This window comes from Corapipo altera, unplaced genomic scaffold, assembly GCF_003945725.1.
Source record: "Corapipo altera isolate COAL_440 unplaced genomic scaffold, ASM394572v1 44, whole genome shotgun sequence".
Taxonomy (NCBI): domain Eukaryota; kingdom Metazoa; phylum Chordata; class Aves; order Passeriformes; family Pipridae; genus Corapipo; species Corapipo altera.
In genome coordinates this window covers 9,046,075-9,068,349 of record NW_020884880.1, presented here as the reverse complement: position 1 = coordinate 9,068,349, position 22,275 = coordinate 9,046,075, and the positions used below count along the sequence as shown (strand labels likewise).

The 22,275-nt window shown below is 40.8% G+C and overlaps 1 protein-coding gene across 15 annotated transcripts in view; it reads right to left on the bottom strand.

Moving 5' to 3' along the window:
• HDAC9 (histone deacetylase 9) overlaps window positions 1-22,275 on the bottom strand; it is a 456,848-nt gene that overhangs the window by 143,459 nt on the left and 291,114 nt on the right. For all 15 annotated transcript variants that reach the window (XR_003526976.1, XR_003526977.1, XM_027639053.1 and 12 more), the window contains one exon: window positions 1,486-1,663. Coding sequence is in view for 13 of the 15 variants with exons in the window: in XM_027639053.1 (XP_027494854.1) it covers window positions 1,486-1,663 (178 nt within the window). In the remaining 2 variants the exon portion in view is untranslated. The remainder of the gene's footprint in view (window positions 1-1,485; window positions 1,664-22,275) is intronic.

The following is a 22,275-nucleotide window of genomic DNA, read 5'->3' as shown; positions in this document are numbered from 1 at the left end:
ATTTCCACCATCTCCATTCAGTGTTTGTCCTACGTAATTTCATTCCTTCTCTTATTCTTACATCTCAGCTTCACATTTTCTGTCTTGAATAGTTCCACTGATGCCATGAGTCCACATATCTACATAACCCCCTTGACCCAAGTCCCATTACCGAGGATTATAAAGGGACATGTCAGTAAACTTTAGAAATCAGACTGAAACAGCAGCCTTTACATTTGTAACTTCATTCAACTTTTTCAGTGAAACTGCAGATTTTTGAATGGAACAGTGAAGCCTACACACAGTGAGCTCACTTTTGTTGTGCTCTGTGAATCTCTTAAAATGAGTTTACAATGTTTTGGGGACTCTACGAACCACAACTAGAAAAACAGTGGCCTGGTTTAATAATCCTGTCTATACGCAGCTGTTGTTTTCGCAGAACCTCATGGAAAGTGAATTAGTATGTTCCTTTCTGTACAATCCGAATGTTCATTACCCAACAAGTAAAAACAAATTTTTGCTTTCCAAGTTCACATTTTAATTGGAAAGATGGGAGGGCATAGTGTCTCACACAGTCATATACATTGCCAATTAAGGACTCTATCCTACATCAATCCATGGTCATGGCCTGAAAAGTTGTAAACTTTCAGAGCATGGCAAGTTCTGACAGCTGATGTGAAGGAAACTTCTGGCATAAACGTTCACAAACAATAACTCCAAGTATTTATTTCCCCTTTTTTTGTGCACAAAGTGAATCTTAACTTCTAACCATGCTCTAATGTTATACTGACATTCAGGTTTTTAAAAAGATGGACCTTCATGGAAAGTTAAATTGCCCATAATAAGAAATGAGGTTTCTGTGGTCATCTTTTTTTCCTTTGACTGAAGATTTTTGGAGTTCCAATCACTTTGCTTTGGACAGCCCAAGAAGTGCTCCCTGAGTGACTGGAATGCCCAGGTCCTGACCATAAAACCTGCCTCTGTAGCCTCCACACAACCATTGAAAGATGCAGAAGTTGTATCCAACATCACCTAGTCATCCCTACAGCTTTGCTATTTCTGTAGAGAGAGTGACCTTGCAGCAGAGACTGACTTGTCAAATGAAGACATTTAGAATTATATCGCAGTTTTCCTCCTTACTGGTGGTCTTTCTTCAACTTATTGGTGGTCTCTTTATACAGGAAACGAGAACACCGAGAGAAGAACTAGAGAATAGGGAAATGAAAGAAAAGCTACAAATGACTTAAAGGCACCAAAAATGCACCTGTTGCTATGTTGCCAGAGCCAGTCAATGATAATAATTTATGACTGTGTGAATATTAACCCTGTGATTTATCAGCTGCACTGGTTGAGTTGGTGCCAGTATAGCATCATAAAACAGAGGAGCAGTACAGCTAAAACTGAACGCATTGCTGCAGGAGGTATTTGAGGCATTTAAGTCTGTTGATCCCACATGAACAAATGCATTTGCCCTGCCTATTAAAAGCAGTCTTTAGGGAATCCTACCAGTCGTGTAGACATGCTGGCTGGGCTGGTCCGTGTCTGGGTGAGGTAATGTGGAATCAGTGGGGGAAGATGGGGTCCCGGACACCGGTTGATGTTTATCTGATCCTGCCATGCCAACTGTAGCCATCTGAGCCTGGTAGATTTGCAACTGGTGGACATGCCGATGTGCCAGGAACTCCTGTTTCCAAGAAAACAGCACAGTAGAAAGAAATGTGAGATGGGATCAAGTGAGACACTGAAGGAAACATGTCAACAAATTAAGTTCATTAGGTCAGGGTTGTAATAAACAGTGTGGACACCCACCCTCCAACTCACACCTAAGCCCCAGTCAATAAATCCATTCAACAGATGTTTTCACACTGACAGTGTGGGTTGCTGATTTTGCTGGAGAGTAGCTGATGGCAGGCAACCTGTCAGTTCCCCCTCACAGAAAAGATGGTTTAACATGCAAAGGCTTGTAAAAGACAGAGGTTTTCTAATATATTGAATACATAATATGATGTTAGAATATGCATTTCATGATCCTACAGAAACAAATTTTAAATTTTCCCACAGCACTGAAGTGAAAAGTGGTGCTCTTACTACTCAGTACCAAAGGAGCAACTGTGAATCAAGCTTCTACAGAGGACTAAGTTCCCAGAGCTCCCGGGAAAGTAGGAACAATTTGCATCTAAGTTTTCACAAATCATTTAGAAATTCCGGAGTTGTTACATGAGATTCCACTTAGGAACCGTCTTTTTTTGTCATAACTGCTGCTGGCTGTAAGCAGTGCAAAACTCTTCAGGGAAGACAGGCAGGTGTGAAAAGGCTGTGACAGAGCAGAAAGGAAGATTTTCTCCTCTGTTTTATTTGTCAACAGATAATTATTTTTGCTGACATGACAAAGGCTGAAGCCAGTAGAAACCTTGGCATTCACTCACTCCACAGAGTAGGATTGCTTTCCAAGCCCTTTTCTTTCTGCTTTTCTCTTTTTGTGCTTATAGTCCTAGACCCTCAACAGAAAGTGAATGAGAGAGATTTCCAAACTATTTAATATGAATTCAGCTGAAATTCACGCTTGTGTCTTACAACTGCAGGCTCTGTTTATCCTCACCTGGGCTCAGTATACATATATGCAGGCATATATATATATATGTATACATATGTATGTATATATATCTGTCTTTATCTTTTGTTTTGTTTTGTTTCTTAATCTCAGTAACAGTTAGCAGTGCTGTATGTTGTTGCTTTGGACAGCAGCTCAGAGGCCTGGCCTGGCCAAGGAGGGATTGCTGGCTGCTCAGAGAGGTGAAGCTGAGTTCGGGCTGTGTGGGAAGGCAGGTGGGAGTACCCAGGAGTACCCCAGCCCCTCGTGCACTGCAAAATAGATCGACAGCTCATGGGATGTGAGACTGTCTACCCTGCATGTAATAAGAGTCCTTTATGCAAACAAGTGCTCATCAATAGCAACTGAAATGAGAACACATGCCTTAAAAGGCAACCTCAAAACCCACATTAATATCTGGGATCACCACTTCAGTGAAAAGACATAAGGTCATGGGAAGGGTAAATCACCTGGGACCTTGTCATAAGTGATTAAATAAAGAAAGAAAATATGAGTAAGGAAAAAGAGGTATTACAATAATTATCTTGTTTTGGAGTCATTGAATCATTTCCCTTTCTTTAAATACAATCCTCAACTTTCCCTGTTGCTTTTTTAATGTATATACTGTTATATACTCCAGGAAGTATCTCTTTTGTCCTCGTAGGCATACATATCTTTTGTAACCTTTGCTGGGAGTACCTGTGATTGGAGAGAAGTAAAGAATGCAATGACGCTATTGTGTTGAATATTTTCCTTATGGAGAACAGAAGCAAATACACTCCTTTGTGAGAATTTAGCATTCATTTTCCTCAGTGCTTTCTTTAGTGGTCAATGAAGGAAGCACAGGAGCCATTTTGCTATCTGTGGCATGATTACTCCCTGTATCCTAGGATCAAGTGGTGACAGCAGCACTGTCTGTCTGATGCTTGTGTATTCACAGTCTCCTGCTTACTCTTTTAAACTGTTGTTTGAGCAGTTTGGAAGAAGTCAAACGCCTACCTGCAGGAGCCATTCATCACACAGAACATTACTACCATAAAGGAAATCAGCAGAATACTGTCATTTCTGCTGCTCTGCTCAACCTCATAGGTTGCCTTCACTGTGTTAATTAAATAGCTGGTATCTGTGTAGTTCTTTGAGCAAGGGGATTTTTGATACTGTCTTTCAGTGTTCACACTAACTGTTGATAATTCATTGAGTTCACTTGTCTGATAATTACTAGAGTACAGAAGACAAAAGGGTTTGTTCCCTTTTGGAATGCTCTTCAAACTAGTAAGGGTGTATCACTGGATTCTGGCTTTCTTCATTAAACAGTATCAGTTAAGTATACTTCTTAAAGAAATCTTGGAAATTCAGATATCAGTGAGGGGGGACTGATGCTGTGCACAAATGTTTCTGTTTGGACTTTTCTCGGTGCTGACTGACCCTGAGGCTTTAGTGCTGCCTTGTCTACCCCTCTTTCACTTTCAGACCTGAACTTCACTTGTATGACACCTGCACAATTTTTTTTCAGTGAAGCTGTAAGTTTGCCATTCATTTGATATCTAAAATATAATCTTTCGAGGTCTCTGATCTAAGGAAGTAAATTTAAGTGATTTTTTTGTATGGTGTCTTGAAGAATAAAAAAATGTCTGGAACACCATAAAACATGGATAACTTGGGGAGATGTTCCTATCTTTGCTTCTAAAATGTTTGTGTCTATGTAGGCAATAGAAACACTATTTTTCATGCATATGAACAAATCAAGGCAATTTTTTTTAATGCTTATCAGTCTGTGTGAACATCACCTAAACCAGACAGCTGTCTATTTCAACAACTTGTCAGAGACCAGGAAGACAGCCTGTTCTTGCTCTCCTGTTTTCCGGTTAAACTGTGTTTTGTTTATATCATTCTCCCCTCCTCAAATGAAACCAGATGCATCCTGAGTATTTAACACATGTTTATCAACCTAATCAGCTCAGGGAAGGAGAAGAAATTTGTGGAGGGTTGGATGGAAAGTTGTATGACACCTGCTTTAATTTCTGAGGTCACAGAAAATTGTTTACCTGTGAAAATCTTTTAAAATTTGTTAAAAGTACAGTAGTTTGTCTCTCCAAGCTTACACTGAGGCTTATGTTCTTTGGTGACTTCCAGATCCTTTAACTGTAATTTTAAAAACCCTATGTGTCAGCAAAGTTTAGACTTGTTTAGATTTTAGTCAAAGTTTTACACTAACTTCCTGGTTTGGTTTCATTTTACAGACAACAGGCACTCATGAAATGCATATATTTTTTCCAGCCACCTACATATTTATGCTGTGAGCATTACAGATACTCTGTATCACAGAGACAAAGCTTGTATGGATTAATGCAATGAGTAATGTGGATAATCAACACACTTCTCTGGCTCCCCAAATGCCCACCTGGCCTCTGGAAGGGATTAAAGCAATACAGTGAACTCATCTTCAGGTTTTATGTGCTACAGCCCTGCAAACACATGTCTATCTCTCCAGCAATATGACAAAAGCAGTATTTGCACATCTGCAGGGCTAGTGATTTGTGTGAATATATTTGGAGCATTTCTTAGGTAACCCGAGCCATGTCTGCCTGGCATGGAGCCTGCTAGTTCCAGGTGCCTGAGATTAGTTTATTAGTAGAATCAGGCAATTAGGGCCTCTGCCGGAGCTAGTGGAGGGCCATTCATCCTCTTCCCCAGAAATCAGCCCAGGCCCTCGGTAATTATTTTGAGGAGGATTTTTAGAATCTTTATCTAAAGAGAAGATGAGCCTTTTAGAAGCATGAGAGGTAAATATTTGTTGTTCTCCTAGTATTACTGTAAGGCTTGTTTACCAGGAGTTGGAATGAATTTGGGTCTGTGAGGCTACTCCTTTCATGTAGATGTCTGATTTGTACATTTTGGTGTTTAACATTTTGTTAATTCTAAGGATTTTAATGAGAGCTATTTCCATATTTCAATTGACTGTGAGAACTGATGCCCTATAAGTGCATTCAGTTGTATTATTAGATGGTCTATGCTGGATGATAAAGCATAGGTGAATTGTCTATGGATTAATCCTCCTTCAAGCTATTATGTTTTGTGCAGAGAAAAAATGTGGGGTTCACTCAAAAACTTTTCTTGCCTCTCGACAGTCTGGTTTTTAATGTAATTTGGTATGTTAATATTTAGTTTAATCACAGCTAAGTAAATCCCAAGATTTGTATGTCTGTAGCATAACCCTTAGAGTGTATGGGCATATGCACACCTCTCTTCAGGGTTTATGCTTTGGCTTCATTTCATTGTGGTAGAAAACATTTTTCTCCTAGGAATAGCAAATTCTGAATTTCTTAATAATAAGAATACTACTTATGATCTCTCGTATATTTGTGGCCAGGTTTATAGCCCTCTGTTGTTGTGCCTCTGCTGCGTTCTGCTGAAGTATGAAGTGTGTGCTAGTGTCTATTAACTGTTAAAAGTCATTCATGTTTTGCCCATCCTGCCCTCCTCTCCCAAAAGACCTCCAGTACTACTAACCTTGAAAAGTTTTTCCTACAAAAGCATGTTTGGTGGTCTCTTTGCTAATTTCCACGTTGTTTTCAGAAAACTACCCAATTTCCTGAGGGGGAAAAATACACACATGCACTGCAGAAAGTTTTGCCCTAGGTAGGATGAAAACAAAACCTGTTGCCTTCCAGACCTGTAATTCCTTTATCTCCTTCTTCTGAAAGGTCTTTCTTAAACCTGCTCTGCGGCCTTGTCTCATCCCATGGCTCCTGTTGAAAGCCCTACTCCTTAGCCCTGTCTAGACCCCTGTAGCAAGATGGGAACAGAGTAACTTCAGATCCTGCCTCTTGTCTTCTCTACCACCCTCCTTGGCTTCCTACCTTCCCAGTGCAGTTGTAGCTGAATGCACCCAGGGGGTGTCCAGGCCAGCCAATGGCTGCATCCAGTGAAATGGCCTCTGCTTGCACCAAACAGATCTCAGCCCTGCTTTAAGGTCACCACGGAAGCCTTGGCCCAAACCAAGACAGCACCATTCAAAGTCTGAATCAGTAATAATCTGGGCTCTCAGAAACTTCTCATTCAGTTCAGATGTAGGTAGTAAACAGTTCTTCAGAACTCATGGATCTCATACAATTTATCAATTAGTTTGACCTTGGTTATCCTCAGAAGTAACAGAAAAAACATAGAAAGCAAATAATTCCTATATGTTGGAGTATTGGGACAGAAAGAACCATAGATAAACAGAAAATTTAGCAACATTAACTCAGGAATTTTATGAAATATGATTCTGCCTACTGTCCTCAAACGAAACTATAACTAATTGCCCTCAGGAGCTAAGCAAAAATTTGTCCTGAGGTCTTCTGAAAATACTTGCATGAACAAGTGTGAAAGTGCAGGAATGGCCTATCTCCATCAATCTATACAACCTAAAATAGAAATTAGCCTGAGATATCCCTGAAAATGAATATGTTGAGAGATGTTTTAAACTGCCCTGTCACTGGAAGAAAACACATCACCAAGAAACCCTACCAGTACTATTTTTGACAAAACCACATGTAAAGCCACAAACTTCCATAGTCATCACTTTCAAAAAACCCCAGTATCACCATCTGAAATATAGTCAACCACAAATGCAGAATCAGCATCTTTATGAAAAGTAAATAAATTGCAAGTATGGATACAGATACGTAGATTGAATAGGTAGAAATGGGTTTAGAGCAAGCAAAAGCATAGACAGCAGGAAAGAGGGCAGTTACCCTTAAGGCATCTGGGTATAGTAGGTCACATATTATCAGGGTGTTTATAGAATTTGGATTTCTCTTGCTGTAATCCAAGGAAAATAGTGTTGACTAGAAAATGTGTAAACAGAAATGAAATCTTATCGACTGAGGTGCAGATACAGAATGGCAGGATGAAAGCCACACCCCAGAACTGCCTAGAGTCCCAGGCAGATATTTGCCTTGGGCAGGAACCTGCTTCTCACAGCAAAACAACCCTGTGCCCTCTGCCTTTCCCTTGCCTTCTGGAGGACTGTGGAATGGCTTATTCCAGCTGCTGCCAAGGTAGAGCTCAGTACTTGGTGTGGCACTCCTGCAGTGATTGCTCAGGGTATGGTCACCACCCTCAACCAGTTTTGTTTTTACCCTTTGTTCCTGGAGAAGCAAAACTGCTGCTACAGAGGTCTCTGCCCCTCTCCAGCCATCCTTCCTTTCTAGGCCAGGAGCACCTTTGGGGTGGCAAAACACGTTATTAAAATTACAATGTGTCTAGTGGGCCAAGAAATAGGGGAAGAGCAGACTCTTAATGGACTGACCAGAGGGTACACCTTCAAGACATGTAGGAAAAGATGCTTTCCTGACGTTGGATTGCACGGCTAAATATGTGAGTCAGGGTGGGGGTCATAGGGTTGTGGGAAGTCTAGCTGTAGGACATAACATGGTCAGCATGGTCAGGACCCTGCCTTTTACCTCTGCTCTTGCATAGGGAGGTGGATGGGTTGCTGACCTGTGGTTTGGAAAGGAGAGAGGGTAAAAGTTACCTCTCTTGGATGGAGAGTTTCCAAAAGTCTGAGCATCTAAAGATGATCCATGCTGGTCCAATGGAGGTGAGGAATCAAGATGGCTGCATGACCTGAGAAGTTTTCAGCTATCTTTGTGAAGAATATGAAAGAATATGAGCCAGGCAGTCATTATGCTGAAGCCTGGCATGATTAAGAAGAAAGGAGTGATGGGAGTTACAGAAAGGAGGGCCCTAAAGACAAAGCACTTTCTACTGGAGGGAAATTCCAGGAGTCTGGCTGAGCTGCTGGTTTCACTCCTGGTTCCTGCTCCTGTGACACCTGCCTTCTCTGCTCCTGACATTGGCAGGTACTTGACTTCTGTCACTCCTGCTAAAGTGCTGACTGTGCTATGTTCACAGCACACATCCAAAGAAAATGCAGCGCCTTCTCCAAAGCTTGCACTCCTGGCTAAATCTTTTCTTCACTTTCTGAGTTCTACATAAATGTATAAATAATTGGGGGTACAATGAAGGGGGAAAATAGACCATCTGAACATCTTATTTCTTTCTTTTTCTTTCCTTCTTTTTTTTCAATAAAACCTCTTTAGAGGATTTTTTTTCTTTATTGCTTTTACTAGAAAAACCACAACTTTCCTGAAGTCATTTGGTGCTTTCCAAAAATGAATACAGAGAAGCGCAGAAATGAATGCCAAAGGGAAAATACCATTGTCCACAGCTCTCCCTAACTTTCATTATTAACAGGTATTTGCTTCTTTTACTTTGATGTGAAGAATTAATAGGCTCTGTAATAACATTTAATGGTTACAACCACCTAATCCTAGCAGTTTTCCAAAATCATTAAGTTGATATGTTGGTTGGCCAAAACTAATTAATGACCACATCACCTGTCCCACATGTTTCATTGCCCTGGGAAATGTCACCCAGCTCTCTTCAACAGTATTGGCAAATCAGTTTGGTGTTACTTTATGCAGATAATTTTAACCACTTTCATTTTTCTGCTCTTCATTGGAACTACTTTTCTTAGCAGACTTGAATGGTTTCCTTTTAAGTGAAGAATCATTACTTTGGCCTTCGCACAGTGAAATAATCTCCAGGCTAAATTCAGCAGCAGTCCTGCTGCAGGTCTGTGTTTTCTGTGTATCTCAACAGATTCTGCTTTGGTTTAATAGGCAATTCTTCTCAGTTCAGGATTTATTGTAGAATTAATGGAAATGACTTGGATCTGACATATAGGGGGAAAATCTTGGAAAACCCTACTCTTTAGAGCCCAGACACACTAACACATCAGTGTCTAAACATGAGGGTGTATAGGTGCCTCCTCTCTTGTGTGGAGGTACACAGATCAGAACAGGGAGCATCAGTCGACCGTATGGTCACCAAATATAACAGTCATAACCACGGTGTTTCACCAACACTGCTCTCTATAGATCACTTGTGTAGGTCGCTGAACCTTAAAAACCCCAATGGGTGTGTGTACTGCCATTGCCCATACCAGAGCTCTTCTGTACAGACCATTCCTGCTGTCACCTGTGTGACAGAAGAGTTGTAACCTCATGGTTACTGTGTTCCAGTCCTTTGCTGAAGGACTCAACCACAATATCAGTACAGGCTGAGGTTGAACAGCAGCCCTGCTGAGAAAGACTTGAGGTGCTTGTGCATGAGAGGCTGGACATGTGCACTTGCAGCCCAGAAAGCCAATTGTATCCTGGGCTGCATCAAAAGCAGTGTGGGCAGCAGATCAAGAGAGGTGATTCTGCCCCTCTCCTCTGCTCTTGTGAGACCTACCTGTAGTGCTGCATCCAGCTCCGGGATTCCCAGCACGGGAAGGACATTGACCTATTGGAGCAAGTTCAGAGGAGGGCCACCATGATGATTAGAGGGATGGAACACCTCTTCTATGAGGAAAGACTGAGAGAACTGGGTTTGTTCAGACTGGAAAAGAGAAGGCTTTGGAATGACCCAATTATGGCCTTCCAGTACCTGAAGGGAGCCTACAGGAAAGATGGAGAGTCACACTATTTATGAGGGCATGTAGTGACAGAACAATGGGAAATGGCTTCAAACTGAATGAGAGTAGCATTAGATTACATACTAGAAGAAATTCTTTACTGTGAGGGTGGTGAGGCACTGGAGCAGGCTGACCAGAGAAGTTGTGGATGCTCATCCCTGGAAGTGTTCAAGGTACATTGGAGAGGGCTCTGAGCAACCTGGTCTAGTGGAAGATCCACTATAAGCGCCCTGTCCATGGCAAGGAGCTTGGAACTAGGTGCTCTTTTAAGTTGCTTCCTATGCAAACCATTCCATGATTCTATGATTTCTACCTCTCTGAAGATTTCAGAGAGATATATTACCAAATCTCACACCTTACTTCAGTGTGGTTAAAATGTCAACAGAATTCCTTTCTCCACCACATATGTAGTAGGAGTTATACAATTTCTTAAAAAAATATGTATGTACACACACATTCTCTGGTGTCTCAAATTATGTATTGGGGAAGGCAGTCCTGAAGATCAACTCCATTGCTGGTGCAGTTTCTTAAAGCACCTGCCTAATTGTGGTCTGATGGCAGTTTGGGAGGACATCCACATGCTGGAAATTGTCTTGGAGTCAGTGGCTGAGCAGAAAGACCAGAAGCAGTTGGGAAGAGAAAGATGAGCCAGTAGGAAGTGCAAATACAGTGTCCTGAGAGCTGTGAGAGTGCAGTTAAAGAGCAGAGGGCTTCCAGCAACTCTCAAAAAGACCTGACTATCAGTGGAGAAGGAAATTATAATACATTTAGATCTGTTTTGGGGCCAAACTGGATTAGTTCACAGATCTAAGTCTAGATAGACTAGAGGGGAACCAAGAAATTTAACGTGGGTTTTCACTGGGATATCTGAGAGAAGGGTTTGGTACTTCAGTAGCTGCTTTTTAAAGCATTGTCCACAAAGAAGGGAGACAGTCTTCTTGAAGCCACAGAACACTTGGAAAAATATATAGTGGAAAGTATTGCACCAAATCAATAGCCACGATTTTAACTAGTGAAACCTGGGAGGATGGAGTGAGGGAATTCTGGGAACCAGTTAAAGCAAAATGTTAATTCTAATTGTTGTATTTAGTTAGCCTTGTCTTGTGACAAGTTTGTTATTATGCAGATTTCCTACCTGCCACTTCTATGGGAGGATTTTACAAAGTGAAGTTATGCAGGCAATTCCCCTTGCTTCTTACCTCTCTATTTCTAATTATGTTGGCCCTGTGTTCACTCAAGATAACATTATAGCTGTCCCCAAATGCTCTAGATTTGGGACCTGTGACAAATGAAGTCTTTTAGTGCTTGGAATATTTTTTTTTCCTTATGTTGCAGAAATGTAGCTACTAATATGCTGAAAACAAAGCTGTGCTTGCTTATTGTCTGACAATGGGTTAGTAGTTTTTACGTATTTTCATGGATATAATTTCTTAAATCTCCTTTTTGTCTTCAGACAGATATATCATGTAATATATTGCCCTTATGCTTTTTTAGGTTTTTCTCCCTAGGAATGTTGTCTTTCTTTCTCTATAATAAATTTTATGTATATGATGTGTATATATCCCTTACCTGATACCATCCTATTAAAGGCTATAATGAAAATAATCTGTAATTCATCTGCTACATAGAGAGTATTTTTGTGTGGAGAAGCTAGGTTGTAGACATTACAGATACAAAGTGCACAGGGATTAGAAATCCTGATTTTTAAATCCTTGCTTTAACCATTGAATCAGTAATAATTGTATTGCATTAATACTTCTGGCTGGTTTAATTATGAAATAATGTAGCACTGTGGCTTTCAGTGATTCTTATTACAACAAATAGCAGTAGAGATACCGTCAGAAGTTGTTTCTGCTGGATTTGACAAAGGGCAGGAGAAAATTTGGAGCAGTCAGCACTATAAAATATTACAGCTTTTAGGTACTGCTCAGACAAATTAAAGCATCCCCACTTGTCCCAGTTAGGACAGCTGGGACCAGTTCATCACTGTATGGGTGTAACCCAAAACTGTGTATTCTATAGCCTACCATGCCATTTCCCAGAAACTGTTTTCAATAGACTATTTACACCATCTGCCCAGAGCAGCCTGACTCCTCAGGCTATAAACTGGGTGTTAAGAGGCCTGCGAGATAGGAGGGTGTTTCTGTCCTCACACCCATTGTGGAACTCCCCGCCCTGACGGAGGTACTGGGCATTCGTGCCTGAACTGGAGAATATATAATCTTGGGGTCTTGGGACTATTTAACCACTCGTGGGATCCAGAGGAAGACTGCAGACCACCACTCTCAACCAGACTGCAGACCACCACTCTCAACCAGACTGCAGACCACCACTCTCTATCAAACTGCAGACCACTACTCTCAACCAGACTGCAACCACCACTCTCGACCGGACTGCAGTCACCACTCTTGACCAGACTGCAACAGCAGGTTTTCCTCTCTCCTTTTACTTTGGACTCAGAGGGCCCAACGAACACCAGTCTGTTCATGCCCCAGGGTGCTGGGTTATACATTTGGGTTTTGCGGGTTAAAACCAATTGTTTGTCTGTATAATCATACTTATTGTATTATTTTATTATTGTTATTCTGATTTATGATCTCTCTTTTGAGTTGGGTTCATTTCCCTTCCAGTTTACCTTTAAACCAGCACACCGCTCTATAGCTTTAAGCTGGATGGAAAAGGGCTCTGAGCAGACTGGGTGAGGAGAGGGAAGCTAATCATCCCTGTGACCCACACTGAGCCATTGTGGTGAAGGGGACCCTGAAACTTCTCAGCTGCTGTCTCTTTGGGGTCATTGTGATCCTTAATCTTGTGGGGAATATCCAGTCCATTTTCTTTCCAGCCTCTGGAAGGATTAAACCTACTCTGAGAAACCAGGAAGAAAGGTGGTTCCACAAAATGGTGTACACATCATGTCACAGCCAACCCTTAGAGCACTGTGAGTCCCAAGAGATGCACTGACTGCACTCTAAGCCAGGCAGTACCAAAGCACTCCAAGTAGCTGGCATCCCACATTCATGACATTGCTGTTGGAATGGCCTGGAAGCCCTGCTTGCTATAGGGGACCTTCTGAAAAAGAATGGATGTTGTCAAATATATCTCAGACCCTTGGCAGAGCTGCAAAGGTGGGCTGAAAGCTTTGAGGCAGGGTTCAAAGCACTGGGTTCTGCCAGCACAGCATGTTCCTGTTGGAACTCTATGAGACAAGACATGTTTAAAGGTCTCTTCTCAGGAGTCACAGGGGTTAAACCCTATGTGATTGCAATATCAACAAATATGCTAAAACATGGCAGATTTAGCCCTGAGTCCAGCCAGAGAACCTAACGCTACCCAAAGATCCAGCTGCAGGCAATGAGCTTCTAGGTTCTTTCCCTCTCTCCTGTTCTGAATCCTCCTCTGAGTGTGGGTATTAGGGTTTCTCTTTCCTACTGTCAGTACAAAAACATAATTAAAGCAATTAAACACTAGTGATATTCAAAAAGCTGGAAAATATGTGAGACTGTGGCTGAGCTTCTGACTTTTACTAACAATTTTAGAAATATCCCTGGTTTTCATCATGAAAGTTCAGATTCACATATCCAAGTGGCTCTTTGGACATTGAAATGTGCTACACATATGGATATAATTTAATTCATAAGAATCTGATGGCTGCTACCTGGCCTTTTTTGCTTATTTTTAGTCAGTCTACAGAGAATTTAAAAGCCTTTTACTGTACACTTGGAAACAAGAGAGGGGATTGCTTTTCAGTTTTTCTTGTGCATTGTGAGGCATCAATCTAAGCTATGACCAGGTTTTTTGTTTGGTTTTTTTTCCCCAACCTGGATTTAAGCCCTGATGACTGTTGCTGTCATAGAGCAATATTTTCCAATGTTGTAATACAATATATCCTAGGTGTTACATCCTTCAGAAGTTCCCAGGTTTCATTCTTTTTGGGAGAAGGTATCATAAAATTGCAAGACTGCTAGTAAATTTTATATAAAATTGTTAATTAGGTGGAGAATTGTGATTCTTATGTACATTTAGGTTGGTCCCAACACAAAACCCCAGAAAATGCTTTGAAAACTTGGGTTCAGTATAACTTCAGGTGGAAGCATCTGTTACCTCATTTAATTTCTAGCCATGTGTGTGTGTGACAGTAAATAACTGGAGATTCAACATATCACTTTAGTACAAAAAGTGTTACGTGAAGTTACTCAAGTTAATAAGGCCAAAAATGTTTTGAAAACATAGTTTTGCTACTCATGCAATGACTGCTAAGAGCAAAATTCATCCTGTTACAGTGGAAGTAATACACTCCAGCTTCATGTGGCAGGAAGGAGAGCACTGTGCTAATTTATGAGGAGCTGCCATCTGAAAGCATTGTGATTTTAGGCCCATTGAATCTTAACCAAAAAGACCAGAGGAACATCTGAGGCAAAAACTAGTTATCATTATGTTTTAGTTTGTTTCAATTATTAAACTGTTCTTATTTCAACCCAGGACTATTACTCTTCTCTGATTCTTCTCCCCATTCCACTGGGAAGGCGGAGAAGAAAGCAAGTGGCTGTGTGGTACTTAGTTGCCAGCTGGGATTAAACCATGACATGACAGGTATGTGTGCCTACATAACCCTGGCCTGACCAAGAGAGGCAATACACTCTATCAGTGCTGTTGTAGACAATGCATTCCCATGGAGGGAGCTTGAGATGACCAGTGCATGTACTTGGTGCCTAAACCAGAGGGGTGAGTTGTCTCCTAATCTTTGTATTTTAATGAGAAAGGCAGGAGTGAAAAGCCCTGAGCAGTGGTCCATGGCTGGCTTCTTCCAGCTGTGAAATGTTTGTGTCCCTGCTGGCTCTCTTCTCCCTAGGGGTAGAGGGGGGTGTAAGAGCCTCTCCTTTTCATTTAAGAAGGGTTACAGGTCCATGCTGCAGAAAGAGCTGCACCAGGGGCTGAAAGTCCCGAGAGAGGTTTGGATCAAGTTAGGTTGCTTTAGGAGGATTTGGATCCGTAAAGATGTTTTGTTTTCATTCTTTGAATTAAAATTTAATTTAAGTAATTGAAATACATAATCCTTCTCTGAGGAATGCTGTCTTAATCTTGTCTCTTAAAAGAAAAAACAGGATTTTCAAATTTTAGCTGTTACTGATCAGCTGTATGAGCTTACACCAGTCTTCTGACCTCTCTGAGCCTTTGTGTCACCTTATCTCATCCTGGCTTTATCTCTAACTATGTAGATTTCAAGCAGTTTGTCCTTTGCAATGTGACAGTTCAGTGCTGGACACTAAGGGTGCTTGACTGCAGTTGTGGAGCTAAGGCAGAAATACTTAATCAAAAACTACCTCAAAAATCCTCTTTCTTAACCCCCCCCCCCAAAAAAAAAAATAAACGGAAAAAAGTATGAGTTTCATTTAGTTTGTTTCAGCACAGTAATTATCCTTGTAGGTCTGATTACATTTCATTAAAAAAAAAGAAAAAGGTAAAGAGGTAAAGAGCAAAAGGACAAAGAGCAAGAGAAGAAAAGATGGGAGCAGGATGGAGAGACTAATAATCCAGCTTTAAAAGATACAAATTATAAATAACTGAGACTCTGGATTCAGGCACCAACATTGTCATCACCTGGAAATGGTCAGAGCATCACAACTGTGGTTTTTGGATATTCATACACTATGAGGTTCTGTTGAGGAAACCCTGATGCCCTGTGCCCCCTGCAGTGATTACTTCTTCAAAAGTCTAAAACTTCGATCACCTTTGTTGTCATATGCAGGTTTTTAAATCTGTGTCATTTTGGAAGGTTTTTGTTTACTATTCTAGTCTACTATAAACCAGTATATACCCTATTGATTCAATTCCTTCCAAACCCTGACAGAAATTAATTGCTGTAGTGTGTGGTTGTGGTGGCCCAAATCAGCTGAGAAAGCAGGGCTGGTTGTGCACCAACTGCAGCACCCGCCCACCGCTGACCACAATAACTAACCTTTTTGGGAAAAGTCACTTCCATCAGTCAGGCCAGTGCAGGGCAGTGGCCGCAAGGCAGCAAAACACTGCTTGGAATAATTCTTTGCAGATGCCAGGAACCGGAAGTTTCAGGGAGAAAAATGAAAGCCATTCACTCTTCCAATGACACAAGCCTTTGATACCACAAAGTCATTTGGACAGAGAGCTCCAAGGTCAGGAAGGCACGTAAAGATTGGTGATTAGAGAAATACTATATCAGCAAAGTGTGGCAAGCTATTAAAAGAAACTGTAGCTTTTATGATTGTGTTCCTGGAGCTTCCCCAGGGCTATTTGTATTAGATATTGAGTTAAGCATAACTTATTTAGCCTCAGCATTCCAGAAAACATTTTGATGTCAGCTACTGAAGGAAAGTAAACATGAGGAGGAGGAAACAGGGCTGATCCCAAACAGATAAAAATATTGTAATTTAATTTTGTGAACCCATGCATGTTAGAGCATTAAGAAAGAGGAATTTTTAAAAGCTTGATTTGACTTAAGACTTGGTTAATAAAGGTATTTAGTCACTGTGCAACTGGAAGAGGGTTGGGTGGAGAAACAGAAATTATTTATCACCTTGAGTACTTGCTACACCCTGACAAAGCATGAACACAGTTTTCTGTAGACATTTTCATCTAGAGCAGATTATATAACCACATGTGTGGTTCTCATCTAATGCCATGGGCTTGTGTGTGTGTTAGGCCAAACTATTTGCTTAGCTGGGCTGTTTGCCCAGTAGATGTCCTGACGGCTGGTGGCATGGATTTGCCTGCTCTGTAGCAAGCAATTAAGAGTCTTTGGAACTGTAATTTAGGAATTGCTCTATGAATCTGGACTTCTAGTCACTAAGTGAAAAGTTCAGAATCTGATCTAGGGGCTGGTATTGCCTGCATTGAATCTATCTCACAGCTCAGCAGCTCCAGTGCAGGAGTCATGCTTGTTTATTTCTGTAAGAAGTCAATAAATCCATGGGGGGGTTCTGGTCCTGGGTTCTCTATTCTCTCAGAATAACACTGTGGACCTGAGGAAATTGCAGGTATGAATGTAAGGTCAGGTGTGGTTTTCTTTGATTTGCCAGAAAATACTGTTTATTTAAGAGTGAGGAAGTGGGAGAGTTGAAACCTCAAAGTCAAGTACAGCTCAACCCCCTTAACACAGGGGAGACACCTCAGCAACAGCTCCTTGTAAAGGATTTTTTCATACCATCTTGACTGTGCTTTGATTCTTAGATTTATTTTTATAAAGGTGTTTAGGTGGGAAGTTAGCACTTAAAGGTTTGCTTGTTTTAAGTACTGCAGAAAAAAGTGTCAAGGAATTTAGTAGAACTAGCATAATGTTACGTGTATCACTCAGTGGGTGTTATCTGTTCAGAAATACTGTCCAAGAAACAATTTGAACTTTCTGCTACTTGTTCTGACCAGGTGTTTTAATGTCACTTCATTTTGGTCTTAGGCAATATGTTAGCTCTTTAATTTTCTTTTATCTCAAATGACAAGGTTTATACGATTATGAAGACCACACTTTAGTGCCTCTCTTGATTTTAGCATAGTTCCAGTTCAGTGCTGTCTTATTGCTGATAAAATAAGGTTTTTTATTCAAATTGTGTAATTCTACATATCTGTGTTCTAAATGGAAAGACTTTTAGCATGAGGTGAAGAGGAAGAAAACTTCCTGGCCCTTCTCACCTTGCTATGTATATTTTTTGTGCTAATGTTGTCACTGCAAAGAAATTATTCACTACCACATGAATATCTCAGCTCTGCAGGTTACACAGTAATGACCAGTTCTTCCAGACAGAGGATTGTATTGCATTTAGAGTACAAATGTTATGTCTGCTGGTTACCAAATATCACATATAGGGCTTAGCAACTAAGGCTTTATTTGCATGTCCTCTGTGTAAAAACATACTAGTTAATACAAAGACTTCCCACAGGTATATTTGTTTTACCTTTCAGCCTTACATACTAGTCCTAATTCCTGGCATATTAAATAAGATGATGCCGGGCTATAAAGTCTCTATCTCTTAATTTGTAAGTTATCACTTTAGTGCACATTTAGGCAGTCTTTAACAACGGTATTTTACTCAGGAATACAACTAATGCATTTTGCATGTTTTGAAGACAGGATTTGTAGCTTCTTGGGACCCATAGCTAAAAAGGGAAAAGGCTTGTGTTGTTGACTGTTTATCTTGACAAAGATAATTCATGGCTTAAGGAAAAGAAAGCAGAAATGTGCTTTACCCTAAAGCTAGACAGAAAAATAGTACACAAATTTAATAGAAAAATCTAAGTTTGGCTATGACTGAAGGACTAGATGAGCCAAAATGGACTTAAGAAGGTAAGAACATAAGAAATGCCTTACTGCATCAGGCCAGTCTATCATTTCCAATACTGCCTCAGACAACAGGAGATGCTATTTAGTGATAGCACATGAATATGGCTAGTCTTTGCAATTCATTCCCCTCAGACTCTCCCAGCATCCAGAATTTTTGCATTGTAGATTTTACAGGTACATTCCTCTCTCTTTCCTTTAATATCTGCTTATGACTCTGTTGTATATGAATTTGTCTAATCCTGTTTTGAACTGCTCATTCTAAAATCTTCCACGGCAACAAATTCCAGAATTTCACTGCTCACAGTGCAGAGGACAAAAAAAATCTTGCATGTTTTAAACTGATCTCCTCATAATTTCGGCAAAAGCTCCCAAATCTAATATTGAAGATTCCGCGAATAACAGCTCCTCATGATTTCGTGAACGCCTTGGTATTCTGTAGCAGAGTTAGAGATGTTTACCCTGAAGAGTGTGCACTTTTTCAACCTTCCATGGCCCTGCTTCTCAGCTGTATAAATTACCTTTCTGTTCAGCATTGCTGAAAATGCTCCTCTAAGTGATGTTCGTGCTGCAGCTCCCTGGTGGGTCACCCGCTGAGCAGAGACAGGACACTACCAGCTCCCGCCAGGCTCCCTCCTGGCCCCAGCATGCCCCAAATCTGCCACCTCTTCTGTGGGCCAAGGGGGAGCCTAGCAGCCAGACAGGGAAATTATTTAGGTAACATTCACTAGGGGAGCATTTGAGAGATGTATTTTAGTTTTATTTAAATGTTTAAATGTTTCTGGTTTGTACTGCCATGGATTTGCATGTGTAAAAGCCCCACGTTTAATGCACAGTAACGTATGAACTCTCCAGATGTTTTCTCTACACTTCTGCTTCTGTTTTCCAAACTCTTAATTTTGTCTTTCTCTCTCTTCTTCCCACTGGGAGAGGATGGTGTATCTTTGCACAAGCCATTAGTGTGTCTGCATCAGTATTTGCAAGCAGTATGCAGTAAAACTTTTAGCTATAATGCAATTTACTCAAGAAATGAGGCAAACCCCAAAGGCTGAGACCAGCACCGAAGTTAGAGGTTTGATATTAAATATATTGCCACTTTCTAATATTTTCAAGTAGGAAATAAATCTCCTTTCTGTTGAAAGATAGTTCTGCCTTTGAAGATAGAATAACGTTTACATAAATGTTAAGGTCTTCTTTAATGTAGCTTTCATTATCTCCTGTGTTCCCCCTTTCTCTGAAAGCCCAAGTGACTGATGTCAAGATCAAGGGAGTCAATCAATGTAGATACACTCCAGGACCCAGATAGGATATAAATCACCCTTACTCCTAACCACAGTAGATACCTAACTGAAGGACAGAAGTTTACATATTTGCTGTCCTTGTGGGGGAGGCTAAATTTCCCAGCCACTTACCTCATGGGAACCCCTCATTCATTAACCAATTGGGGTGCTTAGTATCACTTATCAAATAGGCTAATCAAAGTTTGAAAGAAAACAGCTCTTGACCATTTCTTGCCCTTTGAGCACTCCAGGGCCACCTCCCGCCCCTAGACTTTTATCTAATTAAAGTTAAAGAGACGAAAATTAATCCATGGAAGAAAATGAGATAACAGCCACCATTGCAGACCATCCCAGAGCCTGGTTTGGCTTTCATCTATTGCTACCTGACAACTAACTCTTCAGTAACACAGGAACCCCATTTTATGGGAGCAGAATCTGTCCCTTCATGCAAGAGGGGCATTTGTATTTTCATTTCTCACTGCACCATGTTGCAGTTCCTCTACTTGTAATGGGTGTGGGTGAATTAAAAAGGTCATCCTTTACTTTCCCTCTCTCAAGCTTGACTTAGTGCTGTTTTCACTTGCAGAATACAAAAGTGAAAACTGTAATTTATTACAGTACCAGCAATTCAAGATGTTTTGCTTGGATCCTGTGCTTGCAATTGGTTACCAACATTCCAGCTTTTCTTGCTTTTGTTGGCTACTAGTTTATAACCCTCAATTTCATTCTGTAAATCTGTGTTTAGAAAGATATTTCACAACACAGGGTTGTGGGGTTTTCTACCTTGGAAAAAAGTGTGGAGCGTCCCCTTTGCAGATTCACTGCCATTTTTGTGGTACTGCTTGTGTTCCTGTTTGGTGTTCTTTTATTTTAAATTCTTCTTTTTTAAACCACCTGATGGTAAAATTTCTGAAGCCCAAAGGATCTTCCTTTATGATCACTTGAATTTTTAAACAGCTGGAACTTTGGCACTGTGAATGTCAGAAATAAGTTAACTCTGGTAACACAGCAGTTGTTAGCTGCACTGCGAATGGAGAAACTTGTGTTTTATGAGGTACTTGGGAGTCCTGAGCTGTGGCCATGCAGCAGCATGCTCTGCTCCTCCAGCTCCAGCAGCACCTGCCAGCAGCAGCACGTCAGGGTGTGGGAGCAGCTCCAACATGCCACCCTCGCTGGCATTTTAGGTTTTGGGGCACTGAGAGCGCAACAGCAACAAAGTTCCATTTTCTTTCTAAAAATACTCTGATATTTTGAAGGCTGCATTTATACTTCTAGAATTTTAGCAGGAAGCATTGGATTATAAAGTCTATGGGACAGGCATTTATGGCCAAAATTAGAAGTGCTGAGGAAATCCACTCACACTCTGTCTGTGTTGCAACTTGTATCTTGAGGCACTCAAAGGTGGGCAAGTTAAAGTACCCCAAAGTAACCCCATTTGGCTTCTTTTCTAGACAATGAGAACTGTTTTAATTATTATATGTGTATTTTGCTTTGGAATGGGACACTGTACTGGTTTGGTTTTTTTGTAGTGAGTTTTTTTGTTGTATTTTTTTAAGCTTACAAAGACTATGTGCATCTATAGTTCTATAACCAGCCGTAGTCTTTAGATACCTTACAAGACTCACCTTAATATTGTCAGTACCCAGTTCCTAGGACTTCATAATGGGCATTCTGCAACATAGTTAATTACTTGCAAATGGAAGCTGTAAACGGTAATAGCATTCAAACCTTTTCATTTAAATCAAAAAGAAGCCCCAAGCAAACTTCCAAATCTCTTCCAAACTCTTGAAAAATTTTAGTTCCTATCATTGTCTGAACTAATATCTGGCCTTCCCTTTAGCTACCTGAACTAATCCATCAGACCGACAATTTAGAACTATGACCTGCAGCTGTTTGGTAATGGAAGGGATGCTGGTAGGACTTTAAAGGGGGATAAGCATGGCAGTGAGAATGAGATTCAGTAATCCTCCTGTCTTTTAAGGTATTTTGCACAGGGTGGGAAGGAGCTGAGACTTTTGCTTGCTTTCCCCATGGAAAAGCAATGGGGGGAATATGGGAGCTCCCTGGGCTGCTGCCCACTCAGTGCCCCCATGGAGGAAGGCAGCAGAGAAGTGTTAGCCAAATCTCTCCTGCAGCTGCAATGCCAGAGTGGGGAGTTCACCAGGTCCCAGTTAAACTCAGGTATCAATTAATACCAGCTGCTTTACTCTGCAGGGTGGACAAGACCTACTAGGTACTAGAAAATCTGTGATTGGGAAATATGTGAAGACAATTTTGTACTGGTAGGGGGATAAGCTGTAAACTGTAACAAATCTTTTCCATCTCTAATTTCTACATATTTAATTTATATAGGGCACTGAAAACTTTAATTGTAGCAAACTTTGGTCACTATCCACAAGAGACAGATTTGATCCAGTGACCCAAAGGTGAAAGGTTCTGTATTCCATTAGCAACCCCCTACAAATGCAGTCCCTCACCAAGGTTTTTATGCCAATAAGCAAATACCATTAACCTTTACAAGCTATGTGGTAACATTTTCAGTCTCCTAATTCTAAATCACTTCACAGGGAAAGGGAAATTAGAGTTTGTCTTAGAGATAAAAATGGAACTTCTT